The following is a 21,006-nucleotide window of genomic DNA, read 5'->3' as shown; positions in this document are numbered from 1 at the left end:
GGGCATCCTTTCTGGGAGCTGGCTAGCAGGCACACGGCGCAGACACAGTTAAAAGCAGAGGGGAGTTTGCACCTGAAAGGCTGTGACAGTGGCACGTGGGTATGTGAGTTCTCAGCTAAACCGCACGCCCCTGCAAACAGTTATTGACTTGTATATGGTTTACAGGAAATGAAATAAACTGTTTTCAAAGAGCAGTTGGATTTTGCCCAAAACTGAAACCCCTTAGAGATCGAATTCACAGGCTGGCAGGACCTGGTGCCTTCCTTCGCTTCAAGCTTCATGGCTTGCGTTGGGACGTCAGCAGGGTTTCTAGTGTGTGCGTGCATATCTATAACCACTGGATGGACAACGCAGGGTGTCTTATCTACTTCTGCACCCATTGTTTTTCCCCGTAAGGCTGAGAGTTTTTCCAAAACTTCCTGACAAACAGGAAAGCCCTGCATTCCCACGAGCATGCAATGCCTTGATGGGCACTCGTGCCCTTCGCTCGTGTGAGTTGTCCCACCGAAATAGTGGCGCCATGCCGGTGAGGTCCAGGGGGAAAGACGGGCTCAGGCATTACAAACTGGGCCTCTGGGCTTGATGGGCTGGGGGGGTCACAGGTGGGCAGATAAGATGCCAACCCCATCCCTCGCTAGCTGCTGGCTCCGGACCCGGGCGGACAGTCATCACCCCGGCTGGACGACCTGACTGCAAACTGGACGGGACTGCCCGATACCCTTGCAACCGACCCCACAAAAGCACCAGCCCCCATCTGCTCCTGTCCCGCGCGCCTGCCCTGGCGCTTAGGTCTCTAACTGGACAGAGGGGTCTGCGATCTTGGCCCCTCGCCCACCTTTTCCCTTGATAATCTTCTCCTTTATCCTTCCCCTAATCCTTTCTTCACATCTGCAGGGCGCGCCGCCCGCCTGGGCCGCTGCCTGCTGTCCTGGGGCTTGTCGGGAGCCTGAGCCATGCCAGCGGCATCGTCGGGGGGATGCCCACCCCGCCGCCACCCCCGTGCCAGGCCAGAGGGGACCAGGCGGGGCCGCGGCCCCTTTCCCGGGGCTGGGGGCAGGGGCAGCTGTCGCTGCTGGCGGGTTGGCCGTCCCGCTCCCCCCTGCCGGGGTCCCCTTTGCATTTCAGCTCCTGTAGTTGGCATAGAGAGCCGCACAGACACAAGTACTTTAGTTACATTGTTGGGCGAGTTTGAAACAACTCCCTCTGCCTTGGCCTTCCACGCATTGTCACTGGATTTTCTAGGCGCGTGTGTCCTGCTCTCTTCCCCCTTTGCCTTTTGCTTTCCAGCTCTTGCTTCTGATCCTTTCTTCTTTTATTTTTTCCTCTCTCTCTCTTTTTTTTTTTTTGCTTTGATTTCTCCCTCCCCCTTTTGGGCTTCCCCATTGTCCCCCCAGCCTCTGGCATGAGTTAAACACCAGCGATGGACACCAAACATTTCCTGCCACTGGGTGAGTCGCTTTGTAAAGCTTTCCTTGATTTATTTTTTAATTTCTGGAATTTTATTTCTTGATATTTGGTTATTTTTCCTTGATTTTTCTTTTTTTTTTGGCGTCGATCCGCCTGCCAATCTGGGGGCGAAGGGGAAGGGGGAAGTGCTGGGTTTGGGGGTGCAGCAGCCCCGGGGCAGGGAGCAGCTGGGAGTTGGTGGCAGTATCCTGGCTGGACGGAGCAGGGCAGCGGAGGGGGGGACTTTCTTCCAGCCTCCCGGCTTTGCCTGCATTTGTAGTGAGCTGCACTGGGTTTTGCAAGCTGGGAATCCCGGATTATGCTGCTGCCCAGCTGGGGAGGGTGGACAGGAGCGGGGGGGAGAGTTGTGGGGGCTTTTATTTCTTTACTGATTCCAGGGAGGGGGTGGGAGAAAGTGCTGCTGGGGGTGGAGGGGAAGGTGGGCAGAAGCGGAGCAGAGCCGGCGGAGAAGGGAGAGCAGGGAAGCCGTCTGGAGAAGTGGGGGCTGAGACTCAGCTCCAAGGTGCCTGGCTGGAGGCGAGCGCACAGCGGCTCTGTGTCGCGCTGGCCTTGCATGTGTCATGATGCCCCCTGGGACATTTCATTTTTCCCTCCCCCCTTGTCTTTAGTGATGGGGTTGGTCCCCTCCTTTCTTTTTTCCACCCCCCCCCGGTACTTTCCCCCCTTTCGCTCTCCCCGCTGCCTCTGGAGGCATTTCCAGTGTGCAGTCTGGCAGAGATAAATGTAATCGGTAAGGTTAAAGGTGCCCGCGTCGTACGCCTTGACAGCAAAGCTGGGATCTGGAAGGTGGATGGACGGCGGGGGCATCCGCCTTGGTTTTTGCTGGCTGCCAGGAGCGCTCCGCACCTGACGGCCTGGCCTGGTTTTGATTGATTTACTTATTTTGCAGCGTCTTTTAAATGTATTTCCAGCTGGAGGTTGCCAGCGTCTCGGGGACCGAGTCAAGTCTTGGCTTGTCAGGCTAAAGGCCGCCCCGCGTCTCCGTTTCAGCACAAGCGTGGCGGCTTTGCACTTTTCCCAGAGTGCAGCATTTGAAAAAAAAAAGAAGGAAAAAGAAAAAGTTAGCTACAACTCACCTCAACTCCAGCCCTCCTCTGCTGGCAAGTTGTCCCAGGGTATTCACAGGATGCCAGGGCTCGCCAGGCATCTGACGTGAACCGCAGCACCACGCGTTGAGATGAGCGTGGTAGTCCAAATCTGATTTTTTTGGGTGGCTGCGATGGGCGCGCTCTGCATTGCTTACTATCACACTATTACATGTAATGCAAGTTTCTGTTCATTTACTGCCAAATACCAAGAAGCAAGGGGAAAAAACACAGGGCACGGGAATTTTGGAGACTGGAATCAGCCGGGCCAGGGCTCCGCGAAGGCCCTCTAGACACGCTGCTGCATTGCTAAAAACCATTGCATTTTTATTGTGACTCTCTCTTGATTTTGTCGGGAGATAAAAATGCCGCTGGGCTGACGTTACTGTGCTGGGTGGCACCGTCTCTTCTGCAGCTCGGCACCCAGAAAAATCTCACCCTGCGTTCACTCAGACTGATTCATTTTGGGGCAGGTCAAATGAAACCATACAGAAAAGCCTTTTCCGCTGATACCACGGCACTATCTTTACACCTGTACCTTCATTTTATTTGCGGCTTGGTATGTTATTTATATTTCCTTTGATCCTCCTGGTGAAGACAAAGTCGAAACTGCTTTTGCTTTCCGTGGGGTCATAAATCTGTATAAATGTTTTTGGTGGTACCGGAGAGGTTTTTATAGTTGAGAACTGTATGTACTCACTACATGTTTTGGTATTAGTCCTTGATTTGAATTTTGGGGGAGGGTGGGGGAAGCAAGCTGGTGATTTGTGTTGGGATTTTTATTTTGCACACGACAAACAGGTGATGTATAAACCCATGGGGGGAAAAGTAGGATAGTTTGCCGCTGCGGGCATTGGCGACACACTTGTCAGCAGAGCAGGGAGGGTCGGCCTCGTCGGACATTGGAAGGAAATCGCAGCACGAGCTCAATGAGGCAAATGGGGGAAATAAAAGCAAGCCCTTATTGTTTGCTGGAGGATTTAGCTGCTCTCTGGAGCTGTTTCACACGCGTGAGCGATGCTACGTGCGGATGCAAGAGATTTCCAAGCTTGATTGGGGGTGGGGGGGCGTTTTGTCACCCCCCTTTAGAAAAAAATTGCGGTATTTGCAGGATAGCAGACAGCGTCACGGGTCTTGGACTGGCTCCCTTTATGGACAGCAGCCTGAATTCTCAAAAAAAGGGGCTTAGGAAAAAAAGGGGGAGAAACCTCCCCAAGTCTTTGCAGAGCGTCTGGCCGGGCCACGCGGGCGTCTGTCGTTATTGGAGGTCTGATTGGTACGAAGGAGGGGAAAGTGACTGACTTCTAACCGCGGAGCACGAGAGCGTTTTGGCAACTCGAGCGATGGCCGGGGAAGCTGGCAGTTGCAATTGAGGGTGAATTATGGAAAATCAGATCGTGCAGTTCCTGTATTCCCTGCAAACCAGTAGGGACCTCAGTTGGATGCTTGCAGGCTGGGAAAAGGCCAAATTCATGTCTCAGTTACTGTGTAGCTCCATCGAAATCTCGCCGGGACTGACTTTGGCCTAAAGAGGATAAGTAAAGGCTTCTGGCCAAATTCTGCCCTTGGTTAGACTTGTATAACCCCACTGATGTCACAGGAATACATGAGGCCGGAGCTAGGTTCTTTAAATACTGTGATTTAATTTCTCTCTCCGGTCCGGGGAGCTGAAGGGAAGCATCAGGAAGAAACTTCAGGGAGTCCAAAGCGTGCGGCGGGATCTTCTAACCATCCTGAAGCTCTCCGAGTGTGTCTCTCCATTCCCCGTCCCCGCACGGCCTCTTCATATTGGCCCCCGCAGTAGCCGGCCGCGGCTTTTACAGGACATTAAATGACCAGTCACTTGCATAAGCCCCGGAGGAGAAAACCAAGAGGATGTTATTGTGCACGCTCTCAGAGTCTGGTGGGGCGAGATTACAGATACACGTGCGGCATGAGTTGGGGTTGTGCTAAGATAGGCAGAGTTTGATAAGCAGAATAGAAATGCAAAACGAATCTCTTTTTCTGTTTGGCTTGGTCTGTTCTGCTTGGTGACCACCCCGGTGCCTGCTTTCATCCTCTATGTGTTGATCCCTCGAGCCATCCCAGGTACTCGTAGTTGCTTTTGTGGAACAGGTGCACAGAGGGAGCTCGCACTCGAGTGCCAAACTGTCCGAGGAAAGAAACAGTTAATCAGCGTTTGAGCCGGTCATTGAATCCCAGGCTGCACATTTCCTGGGGTCACCGAGTCAGGCGGTTCATTTGGTGGCGGTGTTCATGAAGTCGCTTTTCCCGACTCAACTGCTCTGCCAGGGACAGTGACAGCTGCTCAGGATGTGGCCTTAGACCTGGCCGTCCCAGAAACTGCAGAATCAAAAGCAGCGAGAAGTAACACGTGAGTTAGGTTTGTTTTGCACGGGATGAGGGTGGGCGAGACGCTGGCAAGGTCAAGCTCAGAGAGCAGCACGCCGACTTCTGGAGGGCATCTGCATCCCTGCCCAGCTGGTCCCAGGTCACAGTGCAGCTGAGCCTGGGCCTTGGGCACAACTTTGTGGCAGGCTGCATTGTACAGATGCAAAGGTACCTTGGATGAGAGCCGTCAGCCCGACTCGGGTTGGAGACTGGGACGACACAACAGCCCAGTCCTAACTTCAGAGACTCGGGCCTGATAAACAGTGGGAGAAAGATGACAAAAAAAGGATGACCATTTAAAAAGATTTTTTCCGAGCGCTGGAGAAGAGCCAGCTTCACACAACCCGGGGAATTGTTTTTTTCCTTGATTTTCCTTTCTTGGTTTTTTACTAGTTTCCTCCCTTTCTTTCTTTTTTCTCTCTTTGCCACTAAAAAAGGGCAAAAGAAAAAGAGGAAAGTTAGAAGGGAAAATAGGGTATAAGGGGGCGGGGAGGGGAGAATTTAGCTGAGGGGACAAAAGCCAGGAAACCGATATTTCACCGAATTTTTGTTCTTGTAAAATGCTGTTTTGCTAACGGCAACTAAAATGTGTCATTCTGGATGCCGGTAATTGCTTTTGCGCTTCCCTGTAAACGCCAGGGACTTGAGGTGTCCTCAGCATCTCTGTGAGAGGGCTGCTGAGACATAGGATCAGGTCCTGGAGGAACATGAGAGAGAGATTTTCAGGTTAAAACCCAGGACAGCGCTATTCGAGTGCCTTCTGGCTTTACATGTGCAAACGGGCCACGCTTGATGCGGGCAAACGGGCCACGCTTGACGCGTGCAAAAGGTTTCCAGCTGGAAAGGTATTTTCCTGACTGTAAGACCCCTGGATCTGGACCGTGATCTCTGCTATAGGCGATGGAGAGAACCGCGCCAGCTCTACGGGTGGCTCTACTCCATATATTTACTCTCTGAGAGCAGGATCTGCACGTCTCTTATTTAGGGCATTTTATTTATGTAAAAGCGAGCGGGAGAGAGAAAGCCGCAGAATGTTAGTTATTCACTGCAAATATTATTATTGGCATTTTGATCCTGTCAAAGCAAAGGAGAATCAAAACATCTCGCTGGAGAAACATACTCCAGCTTTGTCCCACAGACCTTTGAATGCAAAGATAAATATTTTCGAAGAAATGGGTTAAAAAATACTTTTCCTCCGAGTATTGTTTTATGGGAGGAGGGGAGGGCGGATTCCCTTGGGCCGCGGTTCTGCCACCCGTCTGAATTTTTTCACGGCATCGCGAACAAAAATCAACAAACACAAGAAACGGTCGGCGCCGTGCACGTAGCGGGAGGAGAGCAGGTCTCCGGGCTCCGGCGGGTGTCACCACCCCTGAGACCCATGCGGGCGGTGTGGACTTCTCCAAACGTTAGGTTCGTGTTACATCCTTGGGAGGCAGGAGCGGGTTCCTACGCTGGGCACCTCCAGGCGTTCAGTTCGAGGCCGAAAGGTTCTTTGGGGGAGTTGTTGGAGCTTATGGTTAGCCCAAAATTTTGCATGTGTTCTTGGCCTGGAAGTTAGTGAAGATATTATTGACACTCGAGGAGTGGCGAGACACCCCAACATACGTCAGGGCCCCCCCATGCTGTGCAAACATAGATCTGAGGAACTTGACCAAGGCCACGCAAGTAGGGCAGTGGCGGAGCCAGGAATCCTGACTCCGGTCCTAAGCTGCGCTCGCCTTTTCGGCAGCCAGTATACTTCAAATTGGGCTGAATGAAGCAATGCAGTGGGCGCTGGTTGGTGACCTCGCAGGACTTCTGCTTCCCCGTTCTGTGGCTCCATCGTTGTCAATTCAGCGCATTTCCTGGGCACGGCACCGTGCGTGGCAAGGAGCTCGCCGTATGCCGATTCTGGAGCTAGGGAACCTAAGGTGCAGCCATATTAACTGATTTGCCCTAAGTCTCACACCGAGATTGAGGTCGACACGGTAATTAAACCCAGACCTCTCCAGTTCCTTAGGCGCAAGCCTGCGTTCCTGGCCGGGGTCTGCGATTTCATGAATAGAAAGGTGCTCTGCAGAACGAGGCCGTTTATCAAGGCAGGATCCAGCCCAGCCGGAGAGTTTCCCCTAATGCTTCCTAAAAGGCCCAGGTGGATTTTAAACCTCACCATAACTACGAAGTAATGGGCAGGCTCCCTGGGTGGTTTTATTCTAATTGTTTTTGTCAGTAGTTGCCGTCTTTTATTACATTTAAAGGCTGGGCTGTGGGATAACTTTGAACATTTGACACACATAAACAAAAGCAGCTTTCTGACATTTTCTTTGCATGTCTCTTATTCTCTCCCCCTCCTCCTGCTTCTCAAAGAAAAGCGGATGCCTGGAGGGAGAGCGGAGAGGGAGGGAGGCTCGGTTGTCTCTCCCCAAAGCCCTCTTGACATCGAGGGCGGGCAAAGCACTTGAAAGACTAATCGTACATAAGAATTTAAAAACTTTCCAAAATTTCCCCACTTGAGTCAGCAGCTTGAGCTACCTGGAAAATTTCAGCCGAAACATTTTGAAAATGCCATTGTGTCAGAAGCGGGTCTTTGTGTCCATTTGGATGTGGTTTTTGGGGGGTTAAGAAAGAAACTGAACAGAAACCATTTTTTTCCCCCTGATTGACATGATGGTTCATCTCAGCATTTACTCTGGTTTTCTTTTTGGAGCGTGCGATAAACTCCAAGGACTTGGGCGGTACATCGGCTGCTTTACCTGCGTAAAAGGAAGATCAGTTCAGCAGCCTCGCGGGGACTTGGGTTTGTCTGGTGGTGGCTGGGACCAGGTTGGTCTTTTTTAATTCCCCTAGCAATAGTGGTCACAAATCGCAGCATTTGCTTTTCCCCTGCCCATCAGCCCGGTCACTGCAGGTGGGCTTTTGTGCCCAGTGTCACGGCTGAGACCTTGGAGGCTGAGTGGAAGAGATGAGGAACGAGGTTTATCCCTCGAAAGAGGCCAGCCTGCTATTCGAGCCCCGTTTTAAATGCTGCCTCTGCTGCATCAGGGTGAACGCTCTGAGATTTGCCTTCCCGCAGCTGTACCCCTCCTGCAAAGTCCCGCGCAGATGAGTCTCTTCTTAGACCGTCAAGTAAAATGTCATGGACCGCTCCTCACCTTAGCTTGGCTGAAGTCCACGGACATGTATCGATCAGGTTTCTAGACCCCTCAGTGGACCCCGGACACATGTGGATTTTGACTGTGAACTCGTATGCAGGCAGGAATAAGCTCAAGCTAGGCAAAGCTACACATTGGGGTCCGAGTCCAGCTTTTTCTCTGCATCGTTGGGAAAATAAATGGATTTTGGTGCCCGGATGGGCAATCCTGCCAGCTCTCATGAGTTTATCGTGGTCCCCCTGGTATCTGATGCATTGCTTAAGCACCCGGCTTCTGGAGTCGTGTGATTTTTGGGGAGTCGTGTGAGGCTGCATTTTTTTTCCTCGACAGCAAGTTCCATCACTCACGGTGAACCTCTGCCCGAAGGGGCACTTAAAGGCTCAATACATGGAGGGAAAAGAAAAAAAAAAACCCCAACCAATGTTATTTGTATTTGGGAAACCCCCATTTTTAAAAAAAAAAATTTCCTGATTTTTGGGGCCTGACATCGTTTTTAAAGACTCGGTCGCACTACAGTCAGGTTCACGAGGCCGCTGCGGAGCTGGTGGTCAGCCCACTCTTGTTTTGGTTAGTTAATGGAGCAGAGAAGCCCTGGACGATACCTGGGGAGAAGGCAAGTGCTGTTAATCAGGTGTCACGGGATTTTTGTAGGTTCATCTCAACCTCTTTTCAGCCACAAGTGGAGGAAACCTGCCTTCGGAGACCTTTCTGGCTAGTTGCTCGCTAGGGCTAGCAGGGACGCACGGAGGAACGGGCCGAATCAAGTGTGTTGGGACGGGGTCCCTGCCCCAGCTAGCGATCAGGTTTCTTTATGGTTTGCATATTTGGATTTGGGTCTCATCTGAGCCGTGACCCTTTCCCTTGTATTGAGCTAATGCTGTGTGAATGCTGCAGAGCGAAGAGATAAAAGGTGCAGTGCTGGTTTTTGCGACCAATAAAAAGGGTAATGGGATTCCCAGCTGGTTGTTACTTTTCATGGTCTCTTTCTCTTTGTAGAGCCTTGGCTTTTTTATTAGCATTTATAGACTTTAAAAGGAAAAATAGGGGTAGGGGGGAAGGGCGGAGGGAGAGGAGAAAACTCCGTCCCTGAAGTGTCCACACCCTTGGAGGTTTACAAGAGCCAGCAGAGAGAGGTCCCTTTGTATTCGGAGCTGCCAAGAATGTGATGGGTGGATGCAGTCGCGTTGGCTAGGTTCAGGTGTTGGGCTGTTATTCCATTTTGGGCTGAACCAGAAAGTTTTTTTGCTCTGTGGGCCACTCAGATGCAACTGCATTGGAAGTAGAGCGGCTCCGTGTTGCCCAAAGGCATGGCCGAGTCAACACGATGCACCTTTAGAGGCTACTCATGGCACCGGGAGGCATGGCAAGGCTTTGGCATGAGCGGCGAGAGGCAGCTCCAGGTGAGATGGGGAGTTGATGGAGCTGACAGTTTCAAGCTCGGCTATTCCGCGAAATGCATGGGAGAAGGCTGTCTCGTGCGCTAGCGTTGGAGACCGCGTGTAGAGTTGTGGGGATGAAGAGTCACGGGGTATTAGTCACTTGAAATGTGTGGGAGCGAGGAAGAACCCATCAGACAGGCAAGAGGAGATCCTTGGAGTGTGGTATAACCAAGAAAGGCTTCTCGTACTGGATCCTGACCCGAACGGGGAAGCAGTGGAGTTGCATAAGAACGACGGACCAATAGCGAGCCTTCCCGAAAAGCCAGGGATGATGATGGGAACAGGGTGTCCCATCCAGACCCTAGCTGAGGGCTGCAGAAGGGGAGCTGCTTGGCAAAACCATCCAGGGAGATCCAAACTGTCTTAGGTCCAGCACGTCTTCAGCAGCCTGGCTGAGACTTCGGGCACTGGCACCTCATATCCATCCAGCCTGAGCATTTGACCTGCGCTTATTCCAGCATGATGTTCAATTGATCATAAAAATCAAATGCGAATCCCCGGGTTGTTGCCCTTCAGCATGTCTCAGTCTCTTCCCCTCTGAATTGGCCTAGCGTGAGAGAGGAAATTGCTCTCGAATGCATCCTCCCAATTTCTTCACTATAGCTCCTTCTACCTCCCTCCGCTCTCAGCTCTCCCCTTTTGAAGCGTAATGAATTAAGGACGGTGGCTTGGAATTTTAATTTAATTTTCTTACTTTTTTTTTTCTTTTAAGAGGCAATGGAAAGTAAAATCTTCTGGCCGGGAGGTGGGAGGGGGTGGGAAAGGAAAGCATGCCTGTTATCCTCCGTTGTGTCCCAGCACAGAACCCGCGCGCGCGTGTGGCTCACAGACAGTGAAATTGCACCCTAGAGTTATAAAGCAATTGTCTAGCTCAGCAGCAGAATGAACATGAAATGGTGCAGAAAGCAACTAAATAAAATTGGGTAAGGCAGATGCATGAAAATAATGACATCTATATGCCGGAGTCAGATGCAGCCGCACACACGCGCACGCACGCACGCACGCAGATAAACTTTTACAGCGGAGCTGGCATTTATTTTTCTAGGGAACTCTTTAAGGAAATTGGAATGAGTTCAGTTTGTGGAGGGCTTGGTTGGGTTTATTTATTTATTTATTTTTTGAAGCGGAAAACCCATTTTGGAGGCGAGTCATTCCGTTTACAGCATCTCTTCGTCCTTCTGATCCCTCTTGTTTATCCTTTTTTTTTGGTTTGTTTTCTGGGCTGAATTTTTTATGCTCAGTCAAACATTCAAACGATAACCTTTGCGACTTCATTTCCCTTCTGCTGCGGCTGCAGCTCAGGACTCGGGGACTGCTGGGGGAGTGGGTGGCAGTTAGTGGTGGCATGCCCAGCCCAGTGGAAATTGGGTTTTAAGATGCTGGCTTGGTTTGCTGCCTCTTCTTCTGGGCTAGCAGCTGGAGGAAAGACACGGAGATCTGTAGAGTGCAGTGGAGCAAGACCTGGTGCACCCTAGCCGAAGATGGGGTGCAGAGCGTGTGACTGTGGCCCTGGGGGTATATGCGTGTCTCACACCGTGTGGGTAATGGGGCCATGCATCTGGCTGTGCGTGTGTGTCAGGCACGAATTTGACCCTGTGTACGTAGGACTCTGGGGGGGGAGGGCGAGGAGCACGCGCATCCATATGAATGCCAGCCCAGCGCAGACGTGATCAGCGGCAAACTGTAGCTAACAAGATCAATGGACCTGTTGGAAGTTCAGGGCCGACTGCGGCGTGATGTTAACATCCCAAATCAATGCAGCCCACGGGGTCCCCGCTCCTGCTCCTACCTGCCTTACGCAGGGAGGCTTGCACTAAGCTCGGCTTGCTTTCGGCTGCAGCCCTGCCTGACAAAGGCACCACGCTGCACTGCAGTGTTTTCCCCTCGGTGGGAGAGGGGGCTGCTGCGTGGTCCTTTAGTATGAATTATTTTGTTGCAGAAGCACCCCCAAGGAACCGCAGCGATGGATCAGAGCCCCGTTGTGCTAGGACCTGTACAGATCCATATGCAAGATGACAACTTGGGCTGCAAACACGGTGTGGCTTACTAGCGCACAGACCATTTGCAGTTTTTGACCAGTCACAGACCCTCATCCGATCCCTGGGACACATCTGTTGGGGAGCACTGAGCGGAGGAGACATACTTGGGTAGATTTGGTTTCCAGCTGGGCTCACGTGCATGCCTGTCTGAGCTAAGGGATTGCTTTTAACCATAATGCTGGTATGTTATCCACCCCGCATAAGCTCCTCTGGAAGCTTCTGTGTTTCTTGATGTTGTCTCATGCTTTCCTCCTTATGCTTGAGATCCGTCCAAGGATGGAAATCAGCAGCTAATCTTACCACCCAGGAGGCCCTAGGTGAAAGTCCTGGAGTCGCAGCCAGGATCCGGCCCTCCCTTCCCCATTCTTCGCCACCGCAGAGCTCTCTCTGGCACCGAGGGGTGTTTCCAGCTCTCCCTGGCTCCTGCTGTACCAATTACACCGCTGTGCACTTCGTGGCTCCACCCGCCGGGCTGCGTTGTGCATCCTCCTAGGTGGCGGTGCTCACGCTGACCCAGGGTGCTGCCAAGGCATTTAGGCGTGATATTTGGCATAGCTTTGCATTTGGTTGGAAACAGCCGTGTCTTTGCTATTAAGAGACCAACCCCACAAACCCGCCGTGATGGGGAAATGGAGAATCTCAAACCGCACGCTTATGATGGTGCAACCCCCAAATTCAGTAAAAACAAAGCAATGTTGCTGGGTCCCAGTGTCTGGGTCCAGGGAACTCGGGAGCTTAGCGGAGCACCAGGCCAAGGGCCAAATCCTTCTCTGGTGAAAACTGGCCAGCTCTTCAAGTGAATGTGCTGAGTCCCCAGCTCCTTTGACCTCAGTAGATCAGATCTGAGTAACTGGGGATCATTCAACAGCAACTGATAGCCTGTGGTTGGATTGCACCAGCTGAGGTCTGGCCTTGATTTCTTCTGAAGTTTCTTTTCTTGGCATTATTTCCCACCGAAGACACTGGGAGCTCACTTCAGCTGCTTTATGTCAGTGCTGCCCATTGCCCCCCATGCTCTGACAGGGGAGGAGTGGGTCCTACACCGCTTGGTGGTCTGAGCCCATTTCTGAGCTATAGGTCTCTGCTCTTCCTTCTTGACCTCTGAGCCCCTGGCTTGGACTTATCTGCCATTCGGAGGAGGTCGTTCAGGTTTTTGGGGTAGATGTGATAACTTTAGACCGACCAGAAAGTTGGAAAAAAGTTTTTGGCAAACTTTTGAGCACAAACTCCCTTCGTCAGGCACGGGGAGGACCGGGCTGGCATCTTGCAGTTGCATCCAGAGTTTCCCTCTGCTAATCATCACAGAAGTTAGCCCTTTATTTCAGATGCTGTCTGTTTGCCCGTGTCCAGGCTCACTTTCATCTTTGTTTGCATTCCAAGGCAGGGTAAAATTCAGGCTCTGATTTCCCCTTGATCAGACCATTCCCTCAGGTCCCCCGTTAACTGCTCCGGGAGCATTGTCCACTGCCCCCCAGCCAGATGCAAGGAAGGCAGATCCCCTTGGCTGTATATCATCGCACGTTGTTTGCTCTCCCCCAAAGTAAACAGTGGCTCAGCACACAGGATGCAGCAGAAATGGATTTTATCCTCATCTTAACTCTCCGTCTACCCAAGGGGACTCTTCAAAGACTTGCTGAGGATGGGGTCTTGGGTGGGGAATGCCTGCCAAGATCTTCCCAAGCTCCCGGAGGAAAGGCACAGCCCTGCTGTCACCTACGCCGGTGTAAATCACGAGCAGCGCCGTGGAGTTACACACATGCAGCCTTGGCGTGTGGCATAAATCAGGCGCGGAGTGAAAGGTTAAAGAAATCCAGAGGAAATGTAGCTGTGCTGTGAGATATGAATGTCTTTCCTGTACATGCTTATGTCACCCAGGCTGCCTTCCTGTTACAAGAATAAACCTGTTACAGGCATACGCTTTCTGCACACCTCAGCTAAACTCCATGTGCTAAATGGGGCAGGCGAGCTGCACCAGCTCCTGCTCGCAGTGCCTTCGTGCAGAGAGCAGTTTTCCCCCCAAAAGCTCCCTGCCGATGATTTGTACCCACCTCCTGGGATGCAGCCACCTCTGAAGGTGGGTGTAGCAGCTGTTTAACAGAGCAGAATAATTTGGAGGGCAGCCGAGGATGCTCAGACTGAATGGAGGAGGCAGGATGTAGGTGGTAGTACCACAGCTGCTCTGGGAAGGGACCCAGGGGCTCTGGCATCCACGAACTTTGCTTTATTGAAGTCACGGGGACCATATTGGTTGATCCCAGGCCTCAACACAAAAAGGACTTTGCAACTACCAGCATCCCTGCTACCTGCGCTTTCCTGGGAGGTCTCCCATTCAAGCAGGAAGGAGGCTTGACCTTGCTTACCTTGGGAGACCCAGCAAGATCCCCACCAGAGATAGCAGGCTACAGGCCTATTATTTGTAAATGTAGAGAGGCCTTAGACAAACACCCATTCAAAGGAAAGGAAGATAATGGGCCTGTGGTATGGAGAAAAGTTACTGATTGGGTGGGCTCCTGTTATCCGCCACCGAAAACACAACTCACTCCAGGCAAACTGGGAAATTCAGATCAAAGGCTTAAGGGGTGGGCCAGGACCTTCATGCAAGCACCCACTTTTATGGACTGTAACCCCGGTGGGTACCATGCACTGAGATGCTGAGTGACTTCATGATGTGCTTTAGGGTCACTGAGACTCGTGTCATTTTAAGGTTTTACCTCTTCTGGAAGCAGCGCTCAGTGGTGTGTTAGCACATGTACTGATGAGCCATTTACTGCCACTTTGCAGCCTTTACTGAGATCCCTCCTTGCACTAATGGTTGCACTCCTCAGTTCATTACCGCAGCAGCTCTTTAGCAGCCCTGGAGTTATTTTTGCCTTCCTGTAGTTGTAGAAGGCCAGGACTGATCTTTTTTAGTGTCTCGGACTCTTGCAGGTTTTCCAGTGAGCCTTGCACCTATTGTGCATGCATGCACCCAGCTGGCCCCTGCATTGGGTGTTCGGAAGGAGATAAGCCCGTTGAAAATCGGGGTACCTCAAGCTCTTCTGAAAAATGGGGGCCTGCTTTCATGTCCGCGACTATTTGTACCACTGTTCATTGATCCTAGAAATGCAGCCCATTCTGCATTGCCCTGTTTGACAACACACTGCAGCAGTGCTCAGTAGGTTAGGCTGGGGAGAGAAGAATGCCGTATCCCACCGTGGGAGTTCAGTTGAGCATCATTGATCCACAGGGTGAGAAGGGACCATGGGGGTCACCTGGCCCAGTTTCCTGCATAGATTCACTAATGCTAAACCATCCCCAGTAGGTGCCTGCTCAGCCGGTTCTGGATTAGGACTGAAGAACAGTCAGTGGAGAAGGCGTCAGTGGGAACATCTTTGCGGGCTGAAAAATGCAGATCGCTTGTGTTTCACCCTCACTTCCAGCAGCCAGACTGGTTTGTGTGTCACCGGTTTCTGAGGTCCAGTCCTCCAAATAAAAGCAGCTAGTGGCTGATGCCAGGCTTACACCATGCTCATGCTGCTTTTTTGGCCTCTGTTTCAGTTTTCTTCCTGTGCCCAAGCCCTTGCACCCCTTCTTCGAGCTACTTTCCAGATGTGCTCACATCTGCTTCACCGACACTGCTGCAGCTGGCTGCATTATCCGACTCTGGACAGCCACAGCTCGGGCACTCGCAGCATCACTGCAGGTGTTACAGGAAGGGGTGCAAGGGCCAGTGCCATTAGGTGAGAGCTGTGCCTGGGCTCTCAGGCCTCTAGGCACGGGCAGGAAACGGCTTTATGGCCAGGTGATTGCAACAAATCCAGCGACTATATAGAAGTCCGCACCCATCTCCCGCTTGAATAAACTTTAATTCTTCCTTTTCAAAGGACTGAACATGCAATGTGACTCGGTGGCCTTCTCTGTCTGCCATGGAGCGGCTACTCTGAAACACCCAAAGAGCCTGAGTTTCAGTCATGCTGAGGCTTTGGCAGGTGCAGTTGCCCCCTTTTGCAGATTTATGTACCTCAGAGGAGGGGACATGTCAGGGACCTGGCTGGAGGGCACGGTGCTGTGGGCATCCTTAGTTTGGGGATGTTGCGAGTCAGAGCAACCCTGAGGCTACTCTGGTCTACGCTGAGGGCCAGGTAACAAACCACCTGGGCAGCCTGCTTTTCCACTCGCTGCTGGGAGCAGCTCAGTAAAGGGATGCCAGCTGTGACCGAGCTGCCATGCTATAAAGAGGGAGACACAGAGGCCTGACACGTCTGCAGCACGGGAGGCACACGTGCGAGCATGGTCTCTGGCAAGCACCGCTCTGGACCTGAGCAGGGTGACCCAAACCATGCCGGTCACCATTCAAGGCCCTGACTGCACGTGTGACAGTGGGCACACCACTTCCTCTGCCCCTACACCCCGCTGTAGATAATTAGATGATAATTAACAGCAAAGCACACAGGAAAACGGAAATGCAGTTTGAGAAAATGCATTCATCTGACTGAACAGGCCCTCGCAAACGAATAAGGTCGTGACGAGTCCACCAGCATATAAAAATAGTGCACCGCTGCCCGTGTAATTACGAGTACGGACACCTGCAGGATGTCATGCCTTGCAATCCGAGTCTTGATTGCCAAAGCAAGGGGCAACTGCCCTCGCGTGGGCTCCCGGCACAGTCTGCCGGGCCTCACATTTTAGCAGTTCAGAGCTTAACGTGTCACAGAGACCGAATTCGGCAGCGGCTGAGGGTGGTGTAAGCCCGGACAACTCCATTAAAATCAGCGGTGATGACTCAATTGATTCAAGCTTGAATCTATCTAATTAGGAAATGCAATTGACCCGCGGTGATTTGCCGACTCGAATTTCGAGACAGTGATTTGGATGGGGAGGCTGTAATTAATAATTGGTAATGCTCTGAGATCTGAAATGCTCCGTAGAAGACTAATTATTATTGTAATTTTTATTGCATATTTCATTGGAGGGAAAAAAGGGTGAAATACAGCGTGTGTCTTGAATATGAGTTAATAGGGCTTTCCATCCCTCCTTGGCCCTGTTGGTTAGCTGTAGAAGTGGAGTGCTGTTCTGGGCTATTCATCATTGCAATTATTGTATTATGAGTACAGTGTGCTTGGAAGCGGAGAGAGATGGAGCTTGGAGATGCTTTCGACATTGTAAATACTCGCTCCTTCTTACCATGTGTGTCACCTTAGTGGAAGGAGATAGACTGATGACCCTTGAGAGAAATGCCTTCTTTTCTATCCCCAGCTCGGGGCAGTGGGAAGCAGGGGGCAGGCAGGTATGAGTCTCGGTGTCCAGTCAAACCTGCCATGGAGGACCTGTATCCCCAAGGTCGGAAAAGAAATAAAATCTCCTAACTCAGCCATTTCTCTCCGCTCGGTCCTCCAGTAAGGGATAGTGGGGAGGGATGCACTCTGCGCCAGTGGTTTTTGGGGTGCGGACAGGTGTCCGCCAGCAGCAAAATTCAGCCCCTGGCCTCACACTTGCTCTCCAAGAGCTGTGGAGCAGCCATCCAGACTTGACTTTCGGGACCAGGTTTTCAGCTGGCGTGCCTGGCTTCAGCAGAGCTTGCAGGGATTTCCAAGGGCAGAGGACGATGCCGGACCGGGGCTGGCGAGACGTGGAGAGCTGCGTGCAGCAGGCCAGATGAGGGGAGCCCGGCAGCCCTTTCTGGCTTTGTGGGTTTTGAGATTTAAAGCTCCCACTGGATGCCTTTGCTGGTCCCCTAGGCCAGGATGTCACCCAGCGCTTCATTTAGTAGCCCTATAGGGTTTAAACTCATGTCGGGGTGGTTGGATTCGGCCCTGGTAACACCCCCAAACTGCTGCCAGCTGTTTCTTTTAGTATGGCTGGTCCCTTTTTCCGCGTGTGCCGTCAACAGAAACTGCTTGGGTAGGAGGCTAAAGTCCATGGCAGGAAAGTGTCCCCTGTGGACTTTTAACCTGATCAGAGAGAGAGAGAGACCTGAACTTGGATTCCTTCAGTGTTTCATGGCAATCTCCTAAAAAGCAAACAGAGAAAGAACAAGCTGGTGCCCTCCCTTTGGGGTCAGCCCCTTGCTCCGGGCTATCATTAGGAGCTTGTGAAAAGGGAGGTAATTAAGGTCGAGTCTCCGCTCTTGCACCATGTCAGGTCAGGGAGAGGGAACAGGCCAGGCAGCTTCAGGAATGCCTCTTGTTGCCGCAGGAGTCTGTCCGCAGCTTATTTCCGCCCCTTGGACTTTGGGGCATGCTTGCTGCTGTCAAGACCCGCTCGCCTCTGTGCTCCCTGCACCCAGCCCTGGCGGGGAACAAAGGGGCCGCTTTGGGGCTGCAGCGTCCAGGGGTAAATGTGGAGGAGGGCAAGAATTAGATGATCCCCCCGGCTTGAATGCCTGGGGGGGGTCTGTAACGCTTTACATGGGCTTCCTCCGGCTGTCGCTGAGTGGTGGTAGCAGAAGGTGAAGTGGGTTAGATGCATGTCTGTTCTCACTCGTGGGTCGACTGGCGTGAGAGGGGCAAGCCTGGCATTTGGGGGGCAAACGCATGATCTGTGCGAGCTGCTGCCAGCTTTGACATGAGCTGGGGAGCATCCAGGCAGGGGCGAGGATTGGGGTCCCTTGTTATTCAGGTCCCTGGACACCTCCAGCGCTGCGTCTACAGGACGTGACGTTTCTGGGTTGTGACGGCAGCACCTTTACTCCGCTTCCTTTTTGGCCTGACACCTCTCTTCTGGATATGGAAGGGGTGGCCCGCCGGCCTTGTTTGCGCTGGGTGGGACCACTGAAGGCCTTGACCAAGGTTACGGGCAGCAGCGCCTAGCGCTCTCCGGAGCAGGACTCCTTGAAGACTGGGAACGTGGTCCTGGAGAGCCTTTCGGGAGTCCGGGCAGATGTTACAGTGGGCGTGCGGGAGAAAGGGTTTCAAGTGAGTCCAGGGAACCGAATCAAAAGGCTGCTTCTCTCTGATGCTGTGGCCAGTTGGGTTGACCATAGCAAGGGGAATAAATCCATTTGCAGCAGCTGGGAATGCCTGCGTGCCTTCACTGGCGCCGCAGCTCCGGTGGGAAGGAGTCAGGCTACGTTTAAAGGGCCAAAGGCAGGTGAAATGGGTGACTTTGGGGCTGTTACGGAGCAAACCCTGCTATTGCTACCGCTGAAGTGCCCAGGTGCCTGGAGCTTTCCGGGAATCCACGTTGTATGAGGTTGAGACGCTCTCCCCACCTCCCTGAAGAGTGCTGTGAGCTGCTGATATATATGTGTGTATGTGTATATTCATGTGTGTGTGTGTGTGTATGTGTGTGTGTATATATATGTGTGTATGTGTGTGTGTATATGTGCATGTGTATATATGTGTGTGTGTATGTGTGTATATATGTGTATATGTATCTGTATGTGTGTGTATATATATGTGTGTGTATATACGTGTGTATGTGTGTGTATATGTGTGTGTATATATGTGTGTGTGTATGTGTGTATATATGTGTATATGTATCTGTATGTGTGTGTATATATATGTGTGTGTATATACGTGTGTATGTGTGTGTATATGTGCATGTGTATATATGTGTGTGTGTATGTGTGTGTATATATATGTATTTGTATGTGTGTGTATATATATGTGTGAGTATATACGTGTGTATGTGTGTGTGTATATGTGTGTGTGTGTGTGTATGTGTGTGTATATAGGCGTATATGTATCTGTATGTGTGTGTGTGTGTATATGTGTGTATATACCTCTCTCTCTCTGCTCTCCTATAAAGCTGGTGTTCTGTGGAGTCAGGAGGGAAGCTCCTGTTAACCGCTGTGGGTACCAAGTCCAGTCTAAAAAGAAACGGGGTGCGGAGGGGCAAAGCCATGTTGCTTTTCATCCTAGTTATTTGCTGGAGGTAGATCAGGCGTTAGCTTCGTACCATATCATAGCCTTTTATCCAGCTGGGCTGTGCAGTGTGTGGAGACACCTGCATCCAGAGACTTCGGTGGTATTAACCAGTGCAATTGAAGTCAATCAAATTATGCTGGTTTACACCAGCTGAGAGCTTGGCCCCTGCACTAAGGCAGAGGCTGAGAATTGCTTGACAGGGCCCGTTCATAACAGCTGCAAGATGGTAGTACTGGCGTTTTAGTGCCGCCTCACCTCGAGTGCGTGCTCTGGAAGGGAAAGGTTTAGCACCCTATTGCCAGGTACTGGGTGAGCGGGGTGGATTTTACAATGAGAAATACCAAATGTGAAATCTTTTACTGGTGGGCAGAGATTGGATTAGTTTATCCTCAGTTTATGTTGTCTGCTTTGGAGGCTTGCCCAGTTTTTTCTGATTATCTTTGATTTATTAGGATTCCGGGGTTTTTTTTTCCTCCCTTTCCACTTCACTTCCTCAAACGGACAGGCCACTGTACACACGTCTCATGCCTTAATCTCCCCCCGAGCTTCAAGGTGGGCCTGAAAATGAGAATAATCACACTCTCACTGGGAATTTTTTTCCAAATCTGCCATCACTACAAACCACACCAGAGGTTTGAAAAAAAAAATTGCCCTGGACAATATCGTGGCTCAGGGCACTAGTCGAGACTTCCAGGGGAAGCTTCATATCTCACGGATATGGCCCTGGTCATGCTCCCCAGCTGCCCCCAGCTCTCTCTTTCGGGGAAAAACAGCGTTACTTCTCCGCCGCTCCGTTCTGTTCGACTGCATTTCACGTGCAGTCAGTTTTACTGTTTTCTCTTTGTAGTTGATTACACCCTGATCTGCAAATGCTTGGGCACATGTCTAGCCTCATGCATGTGGGGGGTCCGTGAAAAGTAATAGGTAGGTGGGGGGCAGGGGTGAAGCCTGGCTTTCTGTGGTTGTCTGGCTGGGTCTCCAGCATAGGAGAGAAAAATCCATGAAAGAAAATAAAAATAAAGGACAGTGTCATTGCAACCCCCTTTGAATCGGGACGACACCTGTAGGCAGGTCCCCATCAGAATGTCTCACGGGCGAGGTTTCAGGTGCATGCAGTTGCTTTGCAAACCATGCGAGGTGCGCGGAGACTTTGTCATTCGGACCCTGTGTCCGTTGTAAGAGGTGCATGTTATCATCACTCCCAGGGAGATTTGAAAGCTCTGGGAATCCTGGAGCAAGGCTCCCGTCCTCGTGGGCACAACGGTCTGGTTCAGAGTGTGTGTGTGTGCACGCGTGTATTGATCTGAATGGTGTAACACTTGCATATGCTGGTGCGTGCAGCTGCGAGAGTTGTGATGTTTGCTTTCCTGGGCATGTGTGCGCATGTGAGTATGGCAATGCTTGCCCACATTGGCATGTGGGTGTGCGGTGCTTTTGTTGTAATTTATTTTGGCGCGGATATGTAGGGAGAGCGAGGGAATGCAGCAGTATTGCCCATGCAAGGCTCTGTGTATGTGTATGTGCGTATATTGATTTGAATGGTGTAACACTCGCATATCCTGGTGTGTGCTGCTGCAAGAGTTGTGATGTTTGCTTTCCTGGGC

The 21,006-nt window shown here is 51.6% G+C and overlaps 1 protein-coding gene across 1 annotated transcript in view; it reads left to right on the top strand.

Annotated features, from left to right (window-relative positions):
- The first annotated feature begins 1,160 nt into the window (after window positions 1-1,160).
- The window catches only part of RXRA (retinoid X receptor alpha), a 195,150-nt gene continuing 175,304 nt past the window's right edge, over window positions 1,161-21,006 (top strand). The window contains exon 1 of the mRNA XM_090021405.1: window positions 1,161-1,448. Coding sequence (XP_089877531.1) covers window positions 1,421-1,448 — 28 coding nt within the window. The 5' untranslated portion in view covers window positions 1,161-1,420. The remainder of the gene's footprint in view (window positions 1,449-21,006) is intronic.

Source organism: Crocodylus siamensis, chromosome 11 (genome assembly GCF_052110815.1).
Source record: "Crocodylus siamensis isolate JL-2025a chromosome 11, ASM5211081v1, whole genome shotgun sequence".
Taxonomy (NCBI): domain Eukaryota; kingdom Metazoa; phylum Chordata; order Crocodylia; family Crocodylidae; genus Crocodylus; species Crocodylus siamensis.
This window is presented reverse-complemented; position numbering and strand designations above follow the sequence as displayed.